The sequence below is a fragment of the Rousettus aegyptiacus genome, unplaced genomic scaffold (genome assembly GCF_014176215.1).
Source record: "Rousettus aegyptiacus isolate mRouAeg1 unplaced genomic scaffold, mRouAeg1.p scaffold_m13_p_2, whole genome shotgun sequence".
In the NCBI taxonomy this organism is placed as follows: Eukaryota; Metazoa; Chordata; class Mammalia; order Chiroptera; family Pteropodidae; genus Rousettus; species Rousettus aegyptiacus.
Genome location: NW_023416295.1, coordinates 116920151 through 116943281, shown reverse-complemented (window position 1 = coordinate 116943281; position 23131 = coordinate 116920151). Strand labels below are relative to the sequence as shown.

At 36.3% G+C, this 23131-nt stretch overlaps 1 protein-coding gene across 1 annotated transcript; it reads left to right on the top strand.

The window, feature by feature from the left end:
- The first annotated feature begins 1578 nt into the window (after nucleotides 1-1578).
- On the top strand, nucleotides 1579-19037 carry LOC107514506 (YEATS domain-containing protein 4). The gene is given in 8 exon segments (XM_016152289.2): nucleotides 1579-1869; nucleotides 4710-4826; nucleotides 7283-7376; nucleotides 8186-8259; nucleotides 10548-10640; nucleotides 10730-10817; nucleotides 18372-18421; nucleotides 18423-19037. Coding segments are annotated over 6 exon segments (432 nt in total). The 5' UTR covers nucleotides 1579-1869; nucleotides 4710-4826; nucleotides 7283-7366; the 3' UTR covers nucleotides 18540-19037.
- The last annotated feature ends 4094 nt before the right edge of the window (nucleotides 19038-23131 follow it).

The following is a 23131-nucleotide window of genomic DNA, read 5'->3' as shown; positions in this document are numbered from 1 at the left end:
TGCCATTGCTTCCTGGATTCCAATGTTGCTATTGAGCTATCTGAAGCCATTCTGAGTTTGAAGTCTTTATAACCTGGAAATATGTGAGATCACCTCTTCATCTCCAATGTTGTGAATTCTGACAATGATGGGTTTCGATGTGGATCTGTGTTCTTTGTTCTGGGTGTTTGGCAGGATCTTCCAGTTTGGAAACTAACATCCTTAAGTACTGGAAAACTTTCTTGAATCATTTATTGCTTATTTCTTTCCTTCTATTTTTTTGTTGTGTTGTTCTCTCCGGAATTTTTGGACTGGTCCTCTGATGTAGTTATGGACTGACTTGTGTCCCTGCAAAATTTATTTGCTGAAGCCCTTCGAAGAGGTAATTTAAAGTAAATGATGTTGTAGCCTTGGGATCCTAATCCAATAGGACTGGAGTTCTTATAAAAAGAGGAAGAGACACCAGGAATGAGTGCACACAGAGAAAAGGCCATGAGAGAATGAAATGAGAAGACAATCATCTGCAAGCCAAGGTAAGAGGCCTCAGAAGAAACCAAACCTGACGACACCTTCAACTTGGACTTCTATCTTCCACAACTGTGAAAAAAATGAAATTCTGTCATTTAAGCCACTCAGTCTATGGCATTTTGTTATGGAAGACCTAGCTAACTAATACAGATGTTCCTATCTCTGTCTTTCGCTCTACTTTCTGGGACATTTCTTTGATAATATTGTCCAACCATTTTATTGAGGTTTTCATTTCTGATATATTTTTAATTTCCACATTACTTTCTTGTTCTCTGAATGTTCCTTTATTTTACTGTTTTGTATCACATTTACTATTTCTTATTTTATGTCAATATAGTAATAATAATAATTTGGGCTTGTTTTTAGTTTATCTGATTCCTCTAATCTACTATTTTGTTTACCCTGGATTATATTTTTGATATTAAAAGCATTTGTTATTTGGTAATCCTTGGTTACCTAAATTTGGGAGCAGGAAAGTAAAAAATTAATTTGGAGTTTTGAGGCCCTATGTGGATTTGACTATGTGTACTTGGCTGAAAAACGATCCTGGTGGGTCCAGTTTCTAATAAGAATGAGAGGATTGGTGTCATAGTTGGAGATTTGAGAAAAGTAGGAAAAAGCTGAAAATCTAGTTTTAAATAGAACTCTTGGCTAGCACCTAAGTCTTGAATTAAATTGAAGACCATTAATTCGGTCCTGCAGTAAATCTGCACAGTAGTTAGAACCACAGAAGGGCAATGGTGGAGAGATTAGTGTCCATTTACGCACCCTGAATTCCAAACTAAGTAGAAAAGGACGAGTAGGAAGAAGGGGATAAAGAAGAAATAAGCGGTTCAAGCACTGAGGTCTAGCTGAAGACAACAAAAATATCTGCGCGTAAGTAGATTTCATGAACTTAATACCAACGACGAGGTATTAGCTCCAAAAGCCATTTCTCGGTCATTACAGAGTTAAGGCGAACTGGAGACTCCCGCGTCGCAGCGTCTCCCGGTGACCCGTGCCCAGCCACCGAGCAGGGATGCGGCGCCTGCGCAGTGCGAGCGCGCGCTCCTTGCGCCTGCGCGCGGCGTCGCCACCGCCCCTCGCGACCGGTTCTCCACCCGCGCGGGGAGAAGAGGCTTCTGGGACGCCGCGCTCGGCGAGTAGTCGGCGGTTTCTTGTGTCCTCGCGCGCCAGGGAGTCGCTCTCCGTCAGCCAGAAACCCTCCGCCGAGGCCCGTGCAGGAGGTGCGAGGCCTACAAGCGGAGCGGCGACCCCGCCGGCCTCGGTCTCTTTCCTTGGCGGCGGCGGCGGCTTCTTCTGTAGGACAATATGTTCAAGAGAATGGCCGAATTTGGGCCTGACTCCGGCGGGAGAGTGAAGGTCAGTGCTCGGGCCGCGCCTCCCATGCGGGACTGCTTCTCTGCCCCGGCCCCTCCCTACGCGGCGCGTGGAGGGTGCGCTGTTTCCCTCTCGCGCCTTCTTGCCTGGGGCTTGAACCGTGGCTTCTAAGGAAGAGAGCGAGTCAGAGCCCTTGAGGAAAAAAATCCGTGTTTCGTTGGGCCCCACCTTCACAGTATCACCACCTCCATTCCGTCTCCGCCAAACAAAGTAAACAGTGGTGGCTTGGGGAAAGCAGAATAAGGAAAGAAGCCGCTCCAAGGGCTTGATGCTGCCAGCTCGGGTCACTGTCAGCTGCCACCGTCCTGATTGTGAGGATAATAACAGGAGCACGTTTACCGTGTGCCAAGCATAGTGGCCAAAAGCTTTATCCAGTTCTCTGATTCACTCCTTACAGCAGCTTTACAAAGACGGCATTACCCACAGTGTTTACAAGTGCGATAAGTGAAGAAATGGGGGATAGAAAAAGTCAGAAAACTTGCCGAAGTGTTGCAGAAAAGTTGCAGAAACTGAGACCAGCGAGAAATCAGGCAGCACCCGCAGGTTTGGAGTAACTCATTTGTCCAGCGGTCCCAGAAGAGCTAGAGCTCTGGAAGTCTGGGCTTCGAACTTCAAGGCAGTTTTGTTTTTATACTCAGATTGTTCCAGTTGGCATGGGCTGATTTACAGACCTCTGAAGTTGCTGCAGGCAGTTAGAAATCATAGAATTTCCTACCTAACAAGCGTTAAAGTAATACATCTTTTGTAACCAGCACCAAAGCAAAGCATCTTTAGTGGTGGATGAGTTCTCAGTTGACCTTGAGATCTCTGGCCTTGCAACAGGCATGTTTACAGAAGCAGAAGAGAGCTAATTAGAAATGTTGGCCAATTAAGAGGGAAATTCCTTTTCACGAGTTCATGTTTCTAAAACTAAGACTAAGACATTAATCAAAGCATGCAGAGAACATTGCCTGGCACATAGAGAACATAACTGTTAGCTTTTAAAGTTATCATGTTTCCTACCATAACATTGGACCTGGTAAAATTTCCCTCCCACTTTCTTACGTTTCCTAGGATGTTAATTTTTAAGGCAGGACCAGCTGTTTCCCAAAATAACATCGATTTTTACCCTTTTTTATCTCAGGAAATTTTTTTTTAAATCACTCGTTATTGCACCAATCTAGTTAATAATAGGTTTTTAAAAAGAGTCCTATGCATATCATATTGTTTCCACATGATTTTGATCATACCGTGTTTTACAACTGTCATACACAGTGCTTTAATAGCATATGTAAAGTGGGAGTTTTTCAAAAATTTCAAAAGCTGCTGAAATTTAAGGGGAAAGATGCCAAGTAACATTCATAGTGCTTCATACACGTATGTATTTTGCCCAGATTTTTGGGCAAGGTTTTGGACCGATAGGAAAGTACTTCCAAACAAAGGGTTAAAACAGATTTTGGTGGAGACCTACAGAACTTTCTATACTTGTAATCATGTTAGGTTCTAAAAGTTTAAGTCCAGTGACTTGTGGAGATTAGGCCTGTAGTCCTCAAATGCTTTTCCACCAAAAAGGGCTATGAGTCATGTAAAGCTTTAAAATTAGGGACCTGTTTCTTCTCCGTGCTGATTGTTATGCTTACAGGCAGGCATCTTTTTCTAATTTAGGTAAATTTCATCGAGGTAGAAAGCCTGTTGACACATGAGCCCCTTTTATATCGTTGAGGAACTCAAACTTCCTACCAGCATGTAGCAGCAGCTACAGGATCTATTATCCACTCACCATGTCAGTCAGCACTCCTTGTCCTCATTCACTAAGTCCCCATCTGTGGTTGCCACAAGAGTGTCAGACACTTACTGTGATGAAGTTCCCATTGCAAACTGCCTTCCTCTAAACTAACTTTAGGGTAACAGGTATTGGATTGATTAGGTATCCGAACAAAAATTTTTCCATTTGTTCACTGCTTTTCCTCATTTTTTTATTGACGATAACATCGGTACAGCACTTTTCACATGTGGTATATCTTGCTCTTTGACCTTCAGTTACATTCTTAGTATTGAATAGTTGGTCTCAAATTCATGTGCAACATTCAGCATTTTGTCTTCACTTGAAATTTTGTTCTCCTTTCCATAATCTGTCAACACTCACTGCCTTTACACTTACTGGATGTGATGAGAAACACGTATGTACATCTCAGAACTGAGCACAGATGTAGCAAACATGCCATTGGCCAGTGTTAAACAAGCATCAGTCATCCAGGTGCCACTTTATCATTATCTGAATCCAGCTGTAATATTTAGCATTTTTATTTAGGTCAATTTTTAAAAGCCCATTCCTAAGCATTAATGTTTTTGAAATTGTGCGTTTGAATTGCTATAGTTGTGGTTTTTCTAATATTGATTAAACACGTAAATAATATTTTACCTAAAATTCTCTCCCAGACTACCTTTAATATTTGTACTGTGCTTTGGAAAACACTGCCATGAGCTGATAAATAAGGTCATTGCTCTCAGGTAATGGCAGTGGAAGTTGGTTCTTTATTCCAGAACCTCATTTTAAAGTTTGTAACTAAAGAGTCTTTTGTGTTTCTTTTCAGAAAAACTCAAAACTTCATATGTTTTAAGGAGGCATTTCAAAGTGAGAACATTGTAATTTGGTGTTATTTGTATTGATATGAAATGTAGATAATTGTGGAAAATTTTTTCATTGAAAGAAATTAATGTTATAAACAAACTCGAGGTTGTTAGATTGCCTGCTGTTTCTTAAAACAAACTTTCAGAGCTTTTACTCTGTTTGGTGTGTCATTACCCAAATTAATATTAATTAGTGTTTTTATTACTTTTAGGGAGTTACTATCGTTAAACGAATAGTTTATGGTAATGTTGCTCGATATTTCGGAAAGGAGAGAGTGGATGGGCATACCTATCAGTGGACGGTATATGTAAAACCATACAGAAATGAGGTAGGCACTGCTTTTTCTGATAACTTTTTTGAAGGTACAGTTTGTTTTTCTTGAGGATAAATTATAATATTATTTTATAGTGACATTCTAATTATAAAATTGGTCCTTTTTAGAAATGTGACTGATAAAGTCGAAAGAGTAAAGAGCTGTCATCTTCATGTAATTGTTCAGGAGAAAACAATTTCCAAAAATTGATATTCCTATTAAAATTAAGTTACAATAACAACTATGCTATAAACACAACCCATATTCCAATTACCATGTCTTAAGTTAGCCTAGTATTGAATCATGTTTCAGGAATAGTAGTTAATTTTAGAGTTATAATTTGATAATAAGACCACCAGAGAAGATGAAAGACAAAACTGCTATACAGTCTGACTTCTGGTAAATTTTTGTTTCGTTGCTGAATCTGTAATACCTGGAATGAAGCCAGTACATAATAGGTGTTCAACAGATATTTATTGAATGAATAAACTATTCCTCTATTTAAACCCTTCAAAGCCCACACAGAAACTTGTAGACGAATGTTCATAGTAGCATTTTTTATAATAGCCAGAAAATTGAAACAACCCCAAAGTCTCTTAACCACTAAATGAATAAATAAAAGGTGGTATATCCGTACAATGGAATATTCTTAGGCAATAAAAGGAAATAAAGTATTGATACATGCTACTACCCATGCAGGAATTCAGAAACATGGTAAGAGAAGGAAGCCAGACACAAAAGGCCATATATTGTATGAGTCTATTTTTATAAAATGTCCAGAATAGGCAAATCCATAGACACAGATTAGTTGTTGCCATTGGGTGGGAGGAAGAGGGATTTAGGAGTGAGTGCTAAGGGTCTGGGGTTTCTTGTGTGATAAAAATGTTCTAAAATTAATTATGGTGATGGATGTACAACTGTGAATATGCTACACTTTAAATGGGTGAATTGCGTGGTATGTGAATACCTCAAAATTCACTTAAAAAAAAATCCTTCAGTGATTACCTATAGCCCTCATAATAAAATTAAAATAATCATATTTTAGAAAGCATGCCATAATCTTTCCCTATACTGTCTCTTCAGCATTATACCTTATCTGTGTTTGCCTCATCATTTCCTTATATTCTGCATTCTACCAATATTAAATTACTCTCAAATTCCCCAGGGAAATTAAACCTCTTCATTCATTCCTCTCTACCTACTGTATTCTTATTGTTCCCTTAGATCTTAGTTCAAGTGTGTTTTCTTTAGAACTACTTCCTTGATCTCCAAAGACTGTTAAGTGCCCTTCCTATGGTCTTGTACCTCATGCTCTCGCAACACAGATTACACTGAAATGCTGATTTTTCTGTCCCCGCCACTCCACAGCGAGATCCTGAGAATATTTTAAAAGACTATTTACTATGATGGCATCTGGTACCCAATATTGGTAGTTACTCATGTTTTCAGAAAGAAACGAATAAAAGTATTTCCTAAAGAGTCTGCAAAGATGCTTATGGAAGTCTGCCTCAGAAAAAAATGTTCACAATGTAATACTAAGTGGTAAAAGCAGATATTAATCTATCATTACATATAATTCCAGTTTAGAAATACATATAGATAGTAAGCATGTAAAAAATTCCTAAAAGCAAATAAAAAAGATTCATAAACATTACTATTGAGTGCAACTTACTGTTTTACATTTTACTATTTTTCTAGAATGAATTATTTTTGAAAAAGCCACATTTCACTAGAAGAATCCATTTTACATGCCAGAACTAATGACTATGCTCCTGTGTTTCAAAATAAGAAAAGGAGTTTCATACCCAACAGTTTTAGGTTACTTAGTTTAGTTGACCATAGCTTTATATAATTTTGTTCTTTGAAGTTGCTTAGTTCTTAGATTTGCTTTGGTTTATACAGTTATTTCTATATATTTATATAGTTATTTTTGTGGAAAAATCAAAATTGATTTAGAGTAGTCTATAGGTATATATATAAATAGGATTTGCAAAATAAGTCAACTGATTTGTATATTCCTATATTTTGTGAATTATGAAGGAATTCAGCACAGGCTTCCTTGTTTAAAATAAAAATAAATCTCCCCAGTATAACTCATGTTTTTTAGAAAATTGGATTCTGTTAAAATGTACAACTGAAACTTACTGGATTTCATTAACCAATATTGGTTAATGGAAAAGGAAGAAAATTGGATTCCATATTTGAGGGGAAGTATATTTTATAAAATTAGCTACGTGGGCTCAGCGTAGTTCCCTCCTAGTTTTTATGTAGATGGAAGAACCGATTAGTTCCTTTATTTTTTAGGATATGTCAGCATATGTGAAGAAAATCCAATTTAAATTACATGAAAGCTAAGGCCGTCCTTTAAGAGATACAGTACAGTTTTTTGATTTTAATTTACAAATTTAAAAAGAGTTAGGAAACTGTCAGTAATTTACAATTATAATTGTTTTATTTCTTTGTCTCTTCAGTTGTTACCAAGCCTCCGTATGAAATTACTGAAACAGGGTGGGGTGAATTCGAAATAATCATCAAAATATTCTTCATTGATCCTAATGAAAGACCGTGAGTAATGGTTATCGTTGCAAATATAAAGTCAATTTTTTTAGTTATGAAAATGTAACAATAGTTAATGAAGAGCTCTTCGTGTGTTAACATTTTTATTCAGATATACTTTATATAAGCTCTGGCATGAGTTAAGATTTTTCATTTTAATGAAGTGCTTTCTCAACTTTTATTTTTCGGTATAGGCCATATTCTACGTAGGTAGGAATTTCTTTAGACCATCTCTCAAATAAGAATCTCATTTGGACTTGCTATCTTCAATATAGAGATGGACTTAAATCATTAAGTGAAATACCCTGTTCAGGTTGGGGTAGTTCTAGTTTTAAGAAAGCTCTATTTTAAACTTGCTTGAACTTTTTATTGATAACTATTCATACATTAATTTTCTTAATTACTATCAAATGTGACATTATTCTCTTGAATAAACATCGGTAGCTCATTTAAACATTTTCCGTGTGATAAGGTTTCTAGATCTCTTACCATTTTTTATTGTCCTTCTAGCATACTCTTACAAACATTGTATTCTGTTGGCCAGAAGTTATTAAATATGCATTATTGGCAAGATATTGTTCAGATATCTTGGTACAAAGATGAAACATTGCTCCTACCCTTAATGAAAATCGTCTATTAGGGAAAATAGAGCATAGAATTCAGCAGATACTGAGAGAAAGGGAGAAGGAGAAGTCAGTGATGTTACCAGAGCAGAAGCTTTTTTTAAACTTTAAGATTGCTTTGAATTCATTTTTATTTTGAGACTATGTGGCCTTACCTATCTGTCTTCTCATCTGTCATCCCTCGACCCCTCCCAGTTGGAAAATACTTTCTGAAAGAAATCTTTATATCATTAAAGACAGCTCTCAAAGTCCACTCTTGGAAAAGGAAGGTAATATTGATAAATTATTGAATAGGTTTCTTTATAGATCTACATAGGCCTGAATTTTATTCCCGTAAAGCTGTTGTAGTGTTCTTTCAGTATAATAAAACCATTATGCTTTTTCAGTAATTGGCTCTTGTAGAAAATAAGTGTCATGAAGGTTTATTTAAATGTAAAAGACACGGGTAATTTGTGATTTACTTTTGTTACCTAGTAAGCTTTAATAGGTCAAGCCATTGTGACAGGAATGGTTGTTTCTAAAAGCAAAATGCTAAAATTGGGTTTTATGCCTAGAAATATCTCTGTGGCAAGTATAGGCATTTTCATTGCTCTAAGAATCTTCAAGCATCGCTCAAAATTGAAGACATCTGTCTTGAAATGTTTGATTGCCTGTATCTACATGAATGCCTCTGGGAGTCGAAATAATAAATTTAGGGCAGGACAGTTTTCTGATGTAGTTTTAAATTGTAAAAGTCAGACATGCACGTAGTTTTAATAGTTTTTAAAAATGAAATGTACAAGTCTTTTGTATTAGTTTTCTAGGACTGCTATAACAAAGTACCATAAACTGGCTAAAGACAACAGAAATTTATTCTCACATTTCTGGAAACTAGAAGTCCAGAAACAAGGTGTTGGCCGTGCTCTCTCCAGAGCTTCTAGAGGAGGATCCTTTCTTGCCTCTTCTAGTTCCTGGTAGCCTTAGGCATTCTTTGGCTTGTGCCATCATAACTTCATTCTCTGTCTTTTTTGTTACATTCCCTTCTCTCCTTTCCTCTCCCTCTATCTCTTCTTATGAGGACACTAGTCAAATTGGATTAGGGCCTACACTAAAGACCTCATTTTGACTGTATCTGCAAAGAGCCTATTTCCAAGTAAGGTCATATTCATAGGTACTGCGGGTTAGGACTTCATATCTTTTGGGCACCGGGGATACAGTTTAATCCATAACATCTCCTTTTTTCCCATCTCTAGCCCTTTCCTCAGGAAAACCAGTTACTGTTTTCATTTCCTCTAGAAATTACTCCCATGTATCTCATATATTTAAATACCTAAGTTTGAATTTTTGAATTTTAGATAGTGCCTGTCTACTCCTAATGATGACAGATAACCCTTTTTCTTATCTTTCCTATTTTTTTTTTTTTTTTTTTTTTTTACATTTTACTGGAGGAATATCTTAGGAAAGGCTGCCCAAGAAATAAACTTTCAGAGATCTTGCTATCTGAAAATATCTGTATTTTTACTTCATACTTGATTGTTTGGGTGAAAAATTGTAGGTTCCACAGGAGGATATGCTCTCTTGTCTGTGAGTGAAGGGAAAAGAAGGGAAGGTTTACAGACCCAGCTACCCACAGCATTCTTGATTTCTACACTTGCCAACTTTGAGCTTGAAACCTCTCTGGAATTCCATTGGGAGCACTGGCTCCCACCTCTGATGCAGTTCTGTTTTCTGGTTTTAGATTTCCTTGTTTCGGTCTATCCATTCACATAGTTTCATCTGCTTTCAATATGGCATGTGATTGGCATTATCTGCTTTGAATATGGCATGTGATTGATGCATGCTCCTTAGAATGATTTTACATTTTGGAAAAATTTCGAGGCCTCTGAATTGGTTTCTACAACTTCAGCATGAACTCTCATGTTTTGTCAGCTGGGTTTTATTTTGCTCAACTCTTGCACATCGCGCTGCAAGACTTTTCTTTTGATGTCTTACGACACCTGTTTTTAAGTATTTTGAAGATATGTTGCTCTTGACAAAGTGAGTCATCGCTGACTTTTTGTTTGCTTCTTTTGTACTAATCTTATAGATCACCAAAGAAATTACTTTTCCCTCACTGAGTTATTACTTTAGTATTAGCTATTACTTTTGAAAGTATCGAATCTTTTTTCCCCCACAGTAAATTTGTAACTTTAAGCTTCACAGATCAACTGTCACAACTAATCTAATATCGCTTATAAAAGTAAAAGAATTTATGTCTTAGTGATTTCCCAGTTTAAGTTCCATGGGTATATCTTACATAATTTTAAATATAGTCACTCTCTAGAAATGCTTTGTAATAGATTGTTACTTACCCTCTTCAAAACATTCATGTTTAGTAGATATGGATGGATGGTACTACCTAACAGGAAAAAAAAAGTACAGAGTTTGAGTGATTTGCCACAGTAAGTTGTAGTTGAGACGAATTCCTGAATTTGATATGTTTACTGATTTCAGTCTTTAATTCAGTTACAGAAATGACAGTGTCTCACAATGATGATGGTAACCATTGCACAGATGCATGTCTGTTTTTATTCCACAGGTAACATTGTATCATTTATTAAAGTTGTTTCAATCAGATACCAATGCAATGCTGGGAAAAAAGACAGTGGTTTCCGAGTTCTATGATGAAATGGTAAGAAGAGTTTAGAATGAGAGTTTTAAAAGCATTTTAAATTGTAGAACTTTGAAGTTATTGGGCTTTTTTTCATTCTATCCCATTAGATATTTCAAGACCCAACAGCAATGATGCAACAGTTACTCACAACATCTCGTCAGCTAACGTTAGGAGCCTATAAGCATGAAACAGAATGTAAGTGCAATGAGTTCATAATTCTGAAAAATAATATGTTCCGTAGTGGTGAAAGGATTGTATGCTTAGTAACTATTACGTTTTTTTCCTTCCACTATATATATGTAAATTTGTCAGTTGCTAAAAAACAAGATGTGTCTTACTACAGAAGATGTATGAAGGCTATTTCACATTGTTCCCAAAGTAGGCCTACTTTCAGAAAGGTAAAAGACAGCCTCTCACAGTCTCTGAAATACTGTTTGTCTTTTATTCCCTGATTACATTTAAGCATAGCTTTGCATTAATCTTGCTCAACCTGTCACTCGGTCATTTTCGATTTGCTAATCTTTGCTAACAAAATCTGTGTGAAGAACCTTGCAGAACATAATTATACTTTTGTGTATTGTGAACTAGATTATCTCTCTTTTTTTTTTTTTTTTTTGGCCTATGTAATTTTACGTAGTTTCAGATTAATGCTAAGGTGGAGAATACCAGAATGCCACACTGATTATTAGTCACGGTATATTTTCCCTCAGAGCTGACCCAGTCTCAGAATAGCCTACAGATCACTCCATACAACTACTGCCAACATTTGTACTTGGTACTCAAGATGAAATCTATTTGCCATCCCTGTGTTAACATTTATGTTACCATTCAGTTTTTCCTTTGATCTTTTATTCATTTGCCAACAGTATATATTGAGCACCAGTTATATGCCAGGCATTGTTCTAGGTTCCAAGAGCCTAAACCAGACAAAAAGCCTTGCCTTCACTGAGCTCACGTTCTGGTGGGAGGAAAACAGATTTTAAACAAACAGAATAATAAAGTATAAAGCAGGGGAGGTAGCACCTTTGGTGGAAGGAGATGGTTAGAGTTTTAAATTTCAGGCCAGAGAATACTTCCTGAGATTGTGGCATTTGAGTGAAGAACTAAAAGGATAAGGACGTGAGCCTCGGGGCTGTCTGAGGGAAGAATGTTATGTGTAGCGAGCGCAGCAAGGGCAAAAGCCATGACTGAAGTAAGACTATGCCTGGCATATCTGAGGACCAGCAGGGAAGCCTTCGTGACTAGAGTGAAAAAGGAGACAAGGAATGGGAGATAAGCAGAGAAGTTAATAGGGCACCAGATCATATAGGAACTTATGGGTAACGGTGAGAACTTTAAATTATTAAACCGAAGGACGCGAAGTCATGTGTGGGTTTTGAGCAGAAGAGTGAAAGTGTATGACTAACATATTAAAAAGTTCAGTCGCCCCGGCTGTTGTTTTGAGAATAGACTGTAAAGCAGAAAGGGAAGAAGCAGAGGCCATTCCAGTAATCTAGATATGATAGAGTAGTGGGTGGTACCAGAGTGATAGCAATGAGGTGGTGCGAAGGGGTCAGATTCTGAATCTATTTTGAAGATAGGCTCAGTAGAATTTGCCAATGGTTTGAATAATAAGATGTGAGAGAAGGAGATGAATAAAGAATGATTCTTAAGTTCTAGGGACTGAAGGAACCAAAAGCTTGACATTGCTTTTTATAGAGATGGGGAAGTCTGGGAGCGGCAGGCTTTGGGGAAAGATTAGGAATACAATTTTGGACATGTAGGATGTGGGATGCCTGTAAGACATCTAAGTGGTGATGTTGAGAAGGGAATGTACCCCAAATTCTGATATTCAAGGAGAGATACAGGCTGAAGACAAAAGTTTAGAAGTTAAGATATAGATGGATTTAAAATTGTGAGACCCAGTATTATCATCGAAGACGTGAATAAAGATAGAAAGGAGGTCCAAGGACTGAGCTGTGAGTACTGCAACAGTTAGAGATTTAGGCGGTCACCCTCAAAGGAAATTAAGAAGAGACAATGAATCTGGAGGAAGAAACAATAGGTACCTATAATATCCTAAAGCCAGGTGCAGAAAGGGTATCAAGAAAGTCATTAACCATAGCCAGTTCTGCTGATAGGACAAGTTAGATGAGGGCCAAAAAATGGGCTATAGCAAGTAGAGGTCCTTGATGGCCTTAACAGGAGCAGTGGAAGGAGAATAGTACGGGCAGAAAATAGTTGAAATGGATCAGCAGAGAATGAAACGAGAGAAATCGGAGACAGGCACTACGAAGACCTGTGTCTTGGAACTTGCAGTGTGGTAGCAGAAGCAGGATATGGGGTGTAGAAGGTAGTGTTTTCAGGGGGAAATAAACTAGTATATTTGTTGGCTGAGAGCCAGCCAGTAATTGCAGGAGATGAAATGCAGGGGCAAGGAAATTGCTATTTAACCATTATTGGTTAGAGTATTATTTTTTTTATTTTGCATTTTTATGAAACACGTGACTAAGTTAAAGAATGTGAATACTAATAATAATTATGCCACTTGGTGGCCATTAAAATTGAAAATCATAGTGTTTTAAAATTTTCATGCTTCATTTTCTGCATCTGCAAAAAGATTTACCAGCCCACTTTGTTATGAATATAAAACAGATATGTATATGATCACTTTGAAAAGGTAAAAAAGTACTTACTGTGTTATTTTGTTATTGGTCACTTCTTCTCCATAGATTTTCTTTCTCCCATACCATAAAACGTGCCCAATTCAGAGAAGAAACTTCTCTTTTAAAATTCAAGTGACCACATTTCTGTGTTTTCAACAAAACTATTTAACTAACAATTCACTTATGTATAATGTATTTAATAAAAAGGCTTTCCTATAAATTATTTTTATGTATTAAAGCTTATATATGGAGCTGTTTAACCTTGGGAAGTTTTTATCAGTAAATTATATGTTTTATATTATCTTTGGTTTACCTCTTAGCAATATCTAATCAGGAAAAAAAGATAATTCCAAAAGAGGTACTGGCACAGTTGATAAACTTTTGAGAGGAAAATTTTATTTAGATCATTGCTTCATAAGATTTACCAAAACAAATTCCAATGAATTATAGTTAAATGTGCTTCTTTATATCATTGAGCCCATTGTTTAAAAAATTAGAGCTATGATTGTCCTGGCGAGGGAAGACTTTTAAATTTGAAGTGTTAGAAGAAATCACAATGAAAGAAAGACAAACCTGATTTTGTAAAAATACTTAACTTCTACATTTCAAAAGGGCAAAAAAGAAAAATATCCAGAAGACATGGCAAAGGATCAATATCTTAGAAACCCTAAAATGGACAAATTAAATAGAAGAAAACTTTAAATTTTAATTGATAAATGGACAAAAGACATAGACAAGTGAAAGAAGAAATCACTGGTAAATAAAACGGGGAATATTTGGCCCTGCTAGTAACTTTAAAAATGCAAACCAAACAATAATGAGTGGCCATATATTTGTATTAAATTAGCAAAAGGAATCTTTAGTAATCGTACTAGTAAGGATGTGGTACACTTTGTATTCTAATTTAGAAAAGGAAACTGAGGCACAGGGAGGTTAAGTAACTTGACTGCGTTAACATATCTAATTAGTGATAGAAGCAGGACTATGTCCCAGGCAGTCCTTGGAACTTAGGCTCTAAAAACTTAGTAATATTTTTAGATAGTGTAATATTCAGGATAGAGGTTGCTCATTATGAATCATATTAGAAGTTTATAAACATTTGTGCTTGTAAACCCAATTTTACTGGAAATTTACATAAGCACTAATGATCTAGCTTTAAATAGTAATAATTGCTTCTACAAGGAATACTTAAAATGGTAGTGAATACTTAATGAGAACTTACTGTGTACTAGACAAGCGCTTTACATTTCTTAACTTATTGAATACCATAATAACCATTGGAGGAAAGTAGTACTGTTAACCCCATTTTGTAAATAAAGATCCTCGAGCATAGAGTTAATGGCTTGCCTCAAATCAGAGCCAGGATTTAAACCCAGAGTCCATACTCTTAACCAATATGCTGTTCCCTGTGTAAAAGCTTTGTGGCCTGTGCTTCAAACCAGCAAGTTATATTGGCTCTGCAAAAATAATTATTCTCTTTTGGATTGATTTACGCTAAGTTGAGGCTTCATTTGGAAATTTAAAACAAATGTTTCTTTTTTATGTAAGCATTTAATGTATGGAAAGCAGAAAACTGGAACAAGCTAAAAGAAGTTTTAAAATGTTTTCCCCCAGGATCTTATGGTTAATTAACCTAGGTCTTCTTCCAAATATATTGTGCTCTTTGCAATCTTATGATTTGTCAAAAATAAAGTGTATCTACAAGACGAGTAATAGCAAGTGTTGGAGAGGTGGTGGAGAAAAAGGAAACTTCATTTACAGCTGGTGGGAATATAAATTGGTACAGCCACTATGGAAGACAGTATGGCGGTTCCTCAAAAAATTAAAAATAGTTACCAGAGGACCCAGCAATCCCTCTTCTGGGTATCTACACAAAAATTTGAAAACATTTATTCGTAAAGATAGATATACCCCTATGTTCATAGCAGCATTATTTTCGGTGACTAAGACATGGAAACAACTGAAGCGTCCTTCAAGAGATGATTGGATAATGAAGATGTAGTACATATATACAGTGGAATACTGCTCAGCCATAAGAAAAGATGAAAACCTGTAAATCAAACAACACAAGTCTATATCTACAGCGAATGCTGTCTTAACAAATGAATTAACTCATTTCTTCCTGACTGGATTTAAAACTGTTACAGTCTTATAGGACTCTGTTGTTTCCCAAATGTACATGTGCTGTTTTTAGGGCCTGCTGTGTCTTCATCTACCCAATTCCTTTCTCATTCTTTAAAATTCAGTTCAGCATTTTCTAATGCCAAGAAGCCTTCCTTGATACACACATAACCTTTCCTCTTGGTATGAATCCAGTCTGTTCTCGTGGCTCCCTGTAATTATCTCATGATACTGTACTGCAGTTTTCTTTCTTGTCTATCTCCTACCTCTGTACCCCAGCAATTAACAAAGTGCCTTTCATTCAGTATGTTTTATTCTCCCCTCTTTAATCTCTCCCCTGCCCCTTCCACCCCTGACCTATGGATGTTGCTGTCTCCCTTCAAGAACTGGATCTCTGAAGGTGTGGCATCTCCTCCCATGTGCCCGCGGCACACACCCGGGGCCTGGCACCCCCGGGGTAGGGTCCATGGCGCCACCTGAGGCGCGAACCCAGGACCTTCCTTCAGCATGTAAAGCAGACGTGCTAACCACTACACTATGGAGGCACCCCCACTCAGTATGTTTTTAATTGATGAGAGAGAGGGAGCAAGAGAATAAGAATTAAAGCATAGTAAAAAGCACTGTAAAAAAAAGTCTAAAGACTTGTTTTAAACCATGAAAAAACATTGTACTCATATTACAGATAATTAGTTTACTCAATATATAAAGAGTCCCCACACATCAATAATGAAGGCCAGTAACCAGTAACTAAAAAGCTTCTTTACAACAGAAGAAACCATTAACAAAATGAAAAGGCAACCTACTGAATGGGAGAAAGTTTTTGCAAATCATATATTTCATAAGAGGTAATATCAAAAATATATAAATTAACTCATAACTCAGTAGCAAAAATATACACAATCTGGATAGACATTTTATCAAAGAAGACCTACACATGACCAACAGGTACATGAAAAGATGCTCAACACCAGGGAAATGCAAATCAAAACCACAATGAGATATCACCTCATACTTTTCAGAATGGCCGTTATCAAAAAGTCAACAAACAGGTGTTGGCAAAGATGTAGAGAAAAGGGAAACCTCGTACACTATTGGCGGAATTGTAAATTGGTGCAACCAGTGCAGAATACAGTATGGAGGTTTCTTAACAAAATTAGAAATAGAACTACCATATAATGCACCAATTCTACCTCTGGGCATTTATCTGAAGAAAATGAAAACAATCATTTGGAAAGATATATGCACTCCCATATTCACTGCAGTATTATTTACAGTAGCCAAGATAGGGGTACAACCTAAGTGTCCATTGCTGGTTAGCTATGGAAGATATGGTATCTGTATATACAATGGAATACTGTTTGACCACAAAGAATGAAATTTTGCCATTTGTGACAACATGGATGGGCCATGAGGGAATTATGCTAAGTTAAATAAGTCAGAAAAGGAGACAAATACTGCATGATTCTTACATGTGAAATTAAACACACACACACACACACTCACTTACAGAAACAGAGAATAGATTGGTTGCTAGGGAGTGAGGAGAAGACAAAATGCCATGAAGGGGGCCAAAAGTTCCAAACTTTTTTATAAAAGTAAAAATAATTTTATATTTGCATATAACCTATGCACATCCTCCTGTGTACTTTACATCATCTCTGGATTACTAATAATACCTCATACACTGTCAATGCTGTGTAAACAGTTGTTACATTGTTTAAGAAATAACATATATATGTTCGGTGCAGATGTGATCATCATAGGCCAGACTGCATAGTACACATTAGCAACAACATAAAGTCTTTTCCCCCAATATTTTAGATCTGTGGATGCAGAAGCTATGGATACAAAGGGCCAACTATTTGCTTAATCCTCATTTATCTGAGAAATATAAAGTTTTAACCCTATCATGTAGAAAGATGAAATTGAGGAAAATTAAGAAATAGCACCATTCAACTAATAAGAGGCCAAGGGTGTTTTTGAACTTAGGCTTTTCTGATTTCACAATTTTGGGGTGTTTTGTATTGTTTTGTTTTCTTTTCTTTTCTTTTCTTTTCTTTTTTTTCCCATCACCAAACCATGGTACTTCCAATTAGAGATCATCTTATATTACCAGAAGTACAATTATGCTTAAATAGTCATCAGCAGCAATTACCTGAAATGTCCACAAGATGGACATGTTGAATAAAAAGTAGGCATTTTTCTTTGTAAAACTAATGCTATACTCTCCAAGCAGAATATTTAAATAGATAATATCTTTTGCAGTAGTATTTTTTTCAGTAATTTCATCTATAACCAGCTAGATAGAATGTTTTAAGTGCCATTTATTATTCCTCTGTCATGATAGTGATTAATATGACTTTTTATGTACTAGGTAATGTTCTAGATACTCATATACATAAATTAGTTTTAAATTTTCTTCAACAAAAAATAAGATATTTGCAATCATAATATTCATTTTAGAAATGGGGAAATGAGCCTAGGAATAATAAATACTTAGAGTAGCACAGCTAATGGTAGAGCTGGAATTCAAACCTAGACAGTTATTGTTATCTTTTTTGAAAAAAGATATGGGTTGGTTTTACCAGTGTGATTCTGTTACGTAAGTTTTACCTGTACATATATTTAAGGACACTATATATTTAGTGATCTTATATGCTGGATATGTCTTGGTTGTATGCGCCCTTATTTCCAAATTAATACGTATATGGAGAAAAACAAGAATATATCTTAAAATTTTACGTAAGAATTAAAATATTAGTGGCCAGAATTTCATTCTTAGTTTCAAAAGACATCTGAGATCCTCGCTTGAAATTTCAGACTTTCTCACCCACACCCCTGTGTTTAATGTTATGTATCCTATGTTGTCCACTTTCATTATGGAAACATTGACCTCAGGAAGTGCCTTATTTATTACTCTGTGACATATCTTAGATGCGTAAGGAAAATTAAATAATTCAATAAAAGTATATGCTTTCTTTAGTTGCAGAACTTGAAGTGAAAACCAAAGAAAAATTAGAAGCCGCGAAAAAAAAAAACAAAAACAAGCTTTGAAATTGCAGAGCTTAAGGAGAGATTAAAAGCAAGTCGCGAAACTATAAATTGTTTAAAAAATGAAATCGAAGAAGATGATCAGACAAAAGAGATATAAACAGTTCTGAAGGGAACTTGATGGTAAGCTATACCGCAAATGGACTTTAAAGGAGAAATGGACAGCAAATGCCATGATGTTTCTTAGAGGAACTGCATTTATAGTTGTTGACCATACATTTCTCAGCAGTGGGGTCAAAGTATTTGTATTTTTCAAACAGTCTTTGATTGAAATATATGTGTATAATAAGAATGAATGCTGTATAGGCTTTTTATCATCCCATTTTAGGGTAATTCTGTAATGTTAATAAGCACAATTAAAATTTTTTTATTGCATTGTATATATAGCTTATCCTTTCAACAGGCATCAAAATTTCATTATAATGTATAATATAACTTGCACAAATATTATATTTCCCTGGTAGTTGGCATTAGTGGTAAAATAATGTGTATATTTAATTTCTTAAGTTCTTACTTGCCTCATTCTGATTTGTTTGTATCTGATATGCCCAATTCCCAGTAAATGCTCAATGCATGTAGTTTGCTGATGCCATTCCTATCTGGTGATGTGTTTCTTCCTCTTTCAAGCACCCAGAGCTCTCATTATGATCAATGTATCTTCATACTACTGTGATTATACTTGTCTTATTGGCACCCATTGTAGCATACAGAAGCTCTTCGATGGCAAAAATCATATCTTAAGTGTTGTTCTGCCTATCACAGTGTCGTCAGTTTTCATGTAGACAAATTTAATCCCTCACGCATGTCCCCAAAACACGTAGGAAACGCTGTATATCAGCTTCACATACTACCCCTAATTTCTCTACCTTTTTCTCTTCAGCCTCTTCTGTTCAGATTCACATGGTGAGCTCTCTACTTTTGGACTCACCTACTCTAATTTGACCATTCAGTAGTACTTCTCTGAAGACCATGTTGTCTCAACCATCTTGGCAACCTAGGGACAACAGTGGATAGGCAGGTATTTTGGAAAACACGTAACATTAGCATAAGTTACAAAGCTGCTAAAAATGGCAAACATGCTACAACAACATGAATGAACCTAGAGGGTGTCATGCTAAGTGAATAAGTCAGAGAAAGACAAGTACCATATGATTTCACTTATATGTGGAATCTAAAGAACAAAATAAATGAACTGACAAAACAAACTCAGATACAGAGAACAAATTGATGGTTGCCAGATGGGAGGGAGTTTGGGGGCTGAGTGAAAAAGGTGAGGGGTTTCAGTACAAATTGGCAGTTGTAAAAGAGTCCAGGGGAGGTAAAGCTTAGGGAATATAGTCCATGCCATAACTATAAATGGTGTCAGGGGGCTGTAAGACTTTTTGGGAGGGTCACTTTGTAAGTTACAGAAATGTCTACGCACTATCCTGCACACCTGGAATGGATGTAATACTGAATGTCAACCATAATTGAAAAGTAAAAAAGACATGTTATTTAAATGGCAACCACGCCTATGCCTAATGCAGGGATTCTGTATTCTCTGTAAAGTCATAACTACCACTTGAGCACTTTAAGACAATTTTTTCATGGTGGATTGGTTACTTTTTGCTTTGTTGCATCTTTTTTAAGTTGTGGCACTTATAAGCATTATGGAAGTTGTGCAAAGGTCTTTGTGGTCTGAAGCTTCTGCCCAGGACCCTCAGGGGTTGGGGGCGTAGGACTTCTCATTGTGCCAGGCATCATTCAGCTTGCTTCTACCTCTCACTCCCAGGCCTATAGTATAGGATAGGGCCTGGGCATGGATCAGAAAAATTAATGGGGAAGAGTCTCATTCTCCTTGAGAAATCCTCACATGGGAGATCATCCATCCTTCCATTATTCTAGTCAGATTAGCCCTCGGGAATGTATTGGCTCATAAAACTAAAGTTTATGTAGTTAAGTCTGACTTTATGCATGAATGAATACGGGAGTTCAAAATATGTCATCAGGGCTCAGTCTTACCCTCTGTCAACTCTTATTTCTGTGTTGGCCTTAATCTAAGTAGGATCTCTCCTGAATATGCAGAGAACTCATAACTCAAAAGTAAAAAGACAACCCAATTTACAGATAGGCAAAGGATTGAATAAGCATTTCTCTAGAGAAACACAAATGGCCACTGAGCACATGAGATGCTCAACATGGTTAGTCAATTAGGAAAATGCAAATCAGAACCATATGCTACCACTTCAAATTCACCAGGATGGCTATAATATAATAATTTAAAATGACAAATTGGTATGGATATGGAGAAAGTGGAACCCTCCTACATTGCTGGTGGGAATATAAAATGGTATAGCTACTTGGAAAAATAGTTTGGCAGTTTCTCAAAAGTCTAAGCTCAGTTACCCTAATGATCCAGCAATTCCATTTCTAAGCATGTACCCAAGAGAAACAAAACATGTTCACACAAGAACTTGTACATGGATGTGGCAGAATTATGCATAATAGCCAAAAAGGTCCAACCCAAATATCCATCTAGTGATGAATAAATAAAAGATGGTATGTCCATTCAAGGGGCTGTTACTCAACCAGAAGAAGGAAATAAGTACTGATTCTGCTACAACATGAATGAACCTTGAAAACATGCTAGTGAAAGAAGCCACACACAAAAGCATGATTCTATTTATATGAAATGTCCAGAATCGGCAAATCCATAAAAACAGAAAGTTGATTACTTGTTGCCAGGTGATGGGGAGAAGGGGATTTCCATTTGGGGTGATGAAATGTCCTGGAATTACTGGTGCTGATTGCACAATCTTGTGAATATACTAAAAATATGGAATTGTACATTTTTTAATAGTGAGTTTTAGTTCATTAAAATTTCTAAAGATTTAAGTGGCAAATTTTGTTTAGAATTTATAAAATTTTTACATATTCTACAGGTTCTTGATCTCTGTTTCCCCATTCTATAAGTAACAGAATATTTACCAAGGATTAATTACTTTAGAGATAAAGACTAAGAATAATTGTAGGAAATAGCTAATTAGGCAGCTAACTTCTTTAAAGAAGATCAAAATATAAGTCTCATTTTTCTAAACAGTATGGTAGATAGGTAGTGCTGCTTGCTACCCAAATTTTACAGATTGATGAAGACTATAGCTAGGAGTTGACCCAAGTGGTAGTGTGATTCAGACTAGTAATCTGCAGCCTTTCTGAAGCCTCAGTATAATTCTTCTTATGTTCAAAGCATTAGCTCATGCCTGAATACTTCTCAAATCTCTAACTAATTAGAGTAATTTTAAGGCTATATCAAATATGAACATCAGGTGGCATGAATGCAAAACATTGAGATAAGAATCTTGCTAACCATTAGTAACATGTAAGAAAGTTCTGGTGTTAAGTCATTGGATAGAATATTAAATTTGAAATACCTTGTAGAAGACATTACAGGTACCTATTACTTAGCATAACCCCCAATGTCTCCAGTTTCTTTTTTTAATAGTAATAGACTTTAAACTATGAAGATTGAAATCAAAGAAAATGAGATACAGCTTAGAAAAACAAATGAATAAATATTTGTTTGGAGTTGGAAACAACTTTTAAAGTTCATTGGGAAACCCAGAAATCATAAAGTTCTGGATCTCAAATTGAATGAGTTTAAGAGTCTCCTGAGATTTGCTTTGAAATACAGTCAGTCACGTGTCGCTTAACAAGAGATACCGTCTGGGAAATTCATCCTTAGGCGAGTTTGTCATTGTGCAAACACTACAGAGTGCACTTATACAAACCTAGATGGTATAGCCTACTACACACCTAAGCTATATGAGCTAGCCTATTGCTCCTATGCTACCAGCCTGTACAACATGTTACTGTGCTGAAGACTGTAGGCAATTGTAAGACAATAGTAAATATTTGTGTATCTAAGCATATCTAAACATAGAAAAGGTACTCAAGATTATGAGCCTGCTGTTGGCATAACAGCATACTGTTTTACAGCAAACTTTTTTTTTATAGAGTACATTCTAAAATGACAATGAAAAATGTAGTATAGTAAATATATAAACCAGTAACAGTCATTTATTATCATTATCAAGTGTAACATACTGTGAATAATTGTATGTGCTATTCTTTTATATGGCTGGCAGTGAAGTAGGTTTGTTTTCACCAGCATCACCACAAACACGTGAGTAATAATGCTCCCACCTTACAACAGCTATGACATCTCTAGGCAATTGAAAATTTTCGGCTCCATTATAATCTTATAGGACCGCTGTGGTACACGTGGTCCATCGTTGACTGAAACATGATTATATGGAGCATGACTGTAGATATGTTTATATTACTTACATTAAAGAACAAAATTCAACCGAGTAAATTTGAAGATTAGATTGGCTTTATTAAGCATTTCATGAACAAGGCAGCTTGCAACCCAGCAACTAAAAGGGCACTCAGAGGGGCAAGGGAGCTATTAACAAAAGAAAATAAAAAATTATTTTTGGACCAGGACATCTTTGGAGAAGCAGGGAAAGGCGAGGTTTTTATCATGCAGATTACCACTTCTTTCTCTGGAGGAGGGTGGCTAGAGAGGGCCCACGTGACAGATAACCTCATTGGCGTTGACCAGAAAATTTCAGACTGGTTGATTAAGATGACATTTCTGGTGAAGGTGGAAACTGCAATTAGGTCAAGAGCTTTAGCACAAGTGATGCCTGT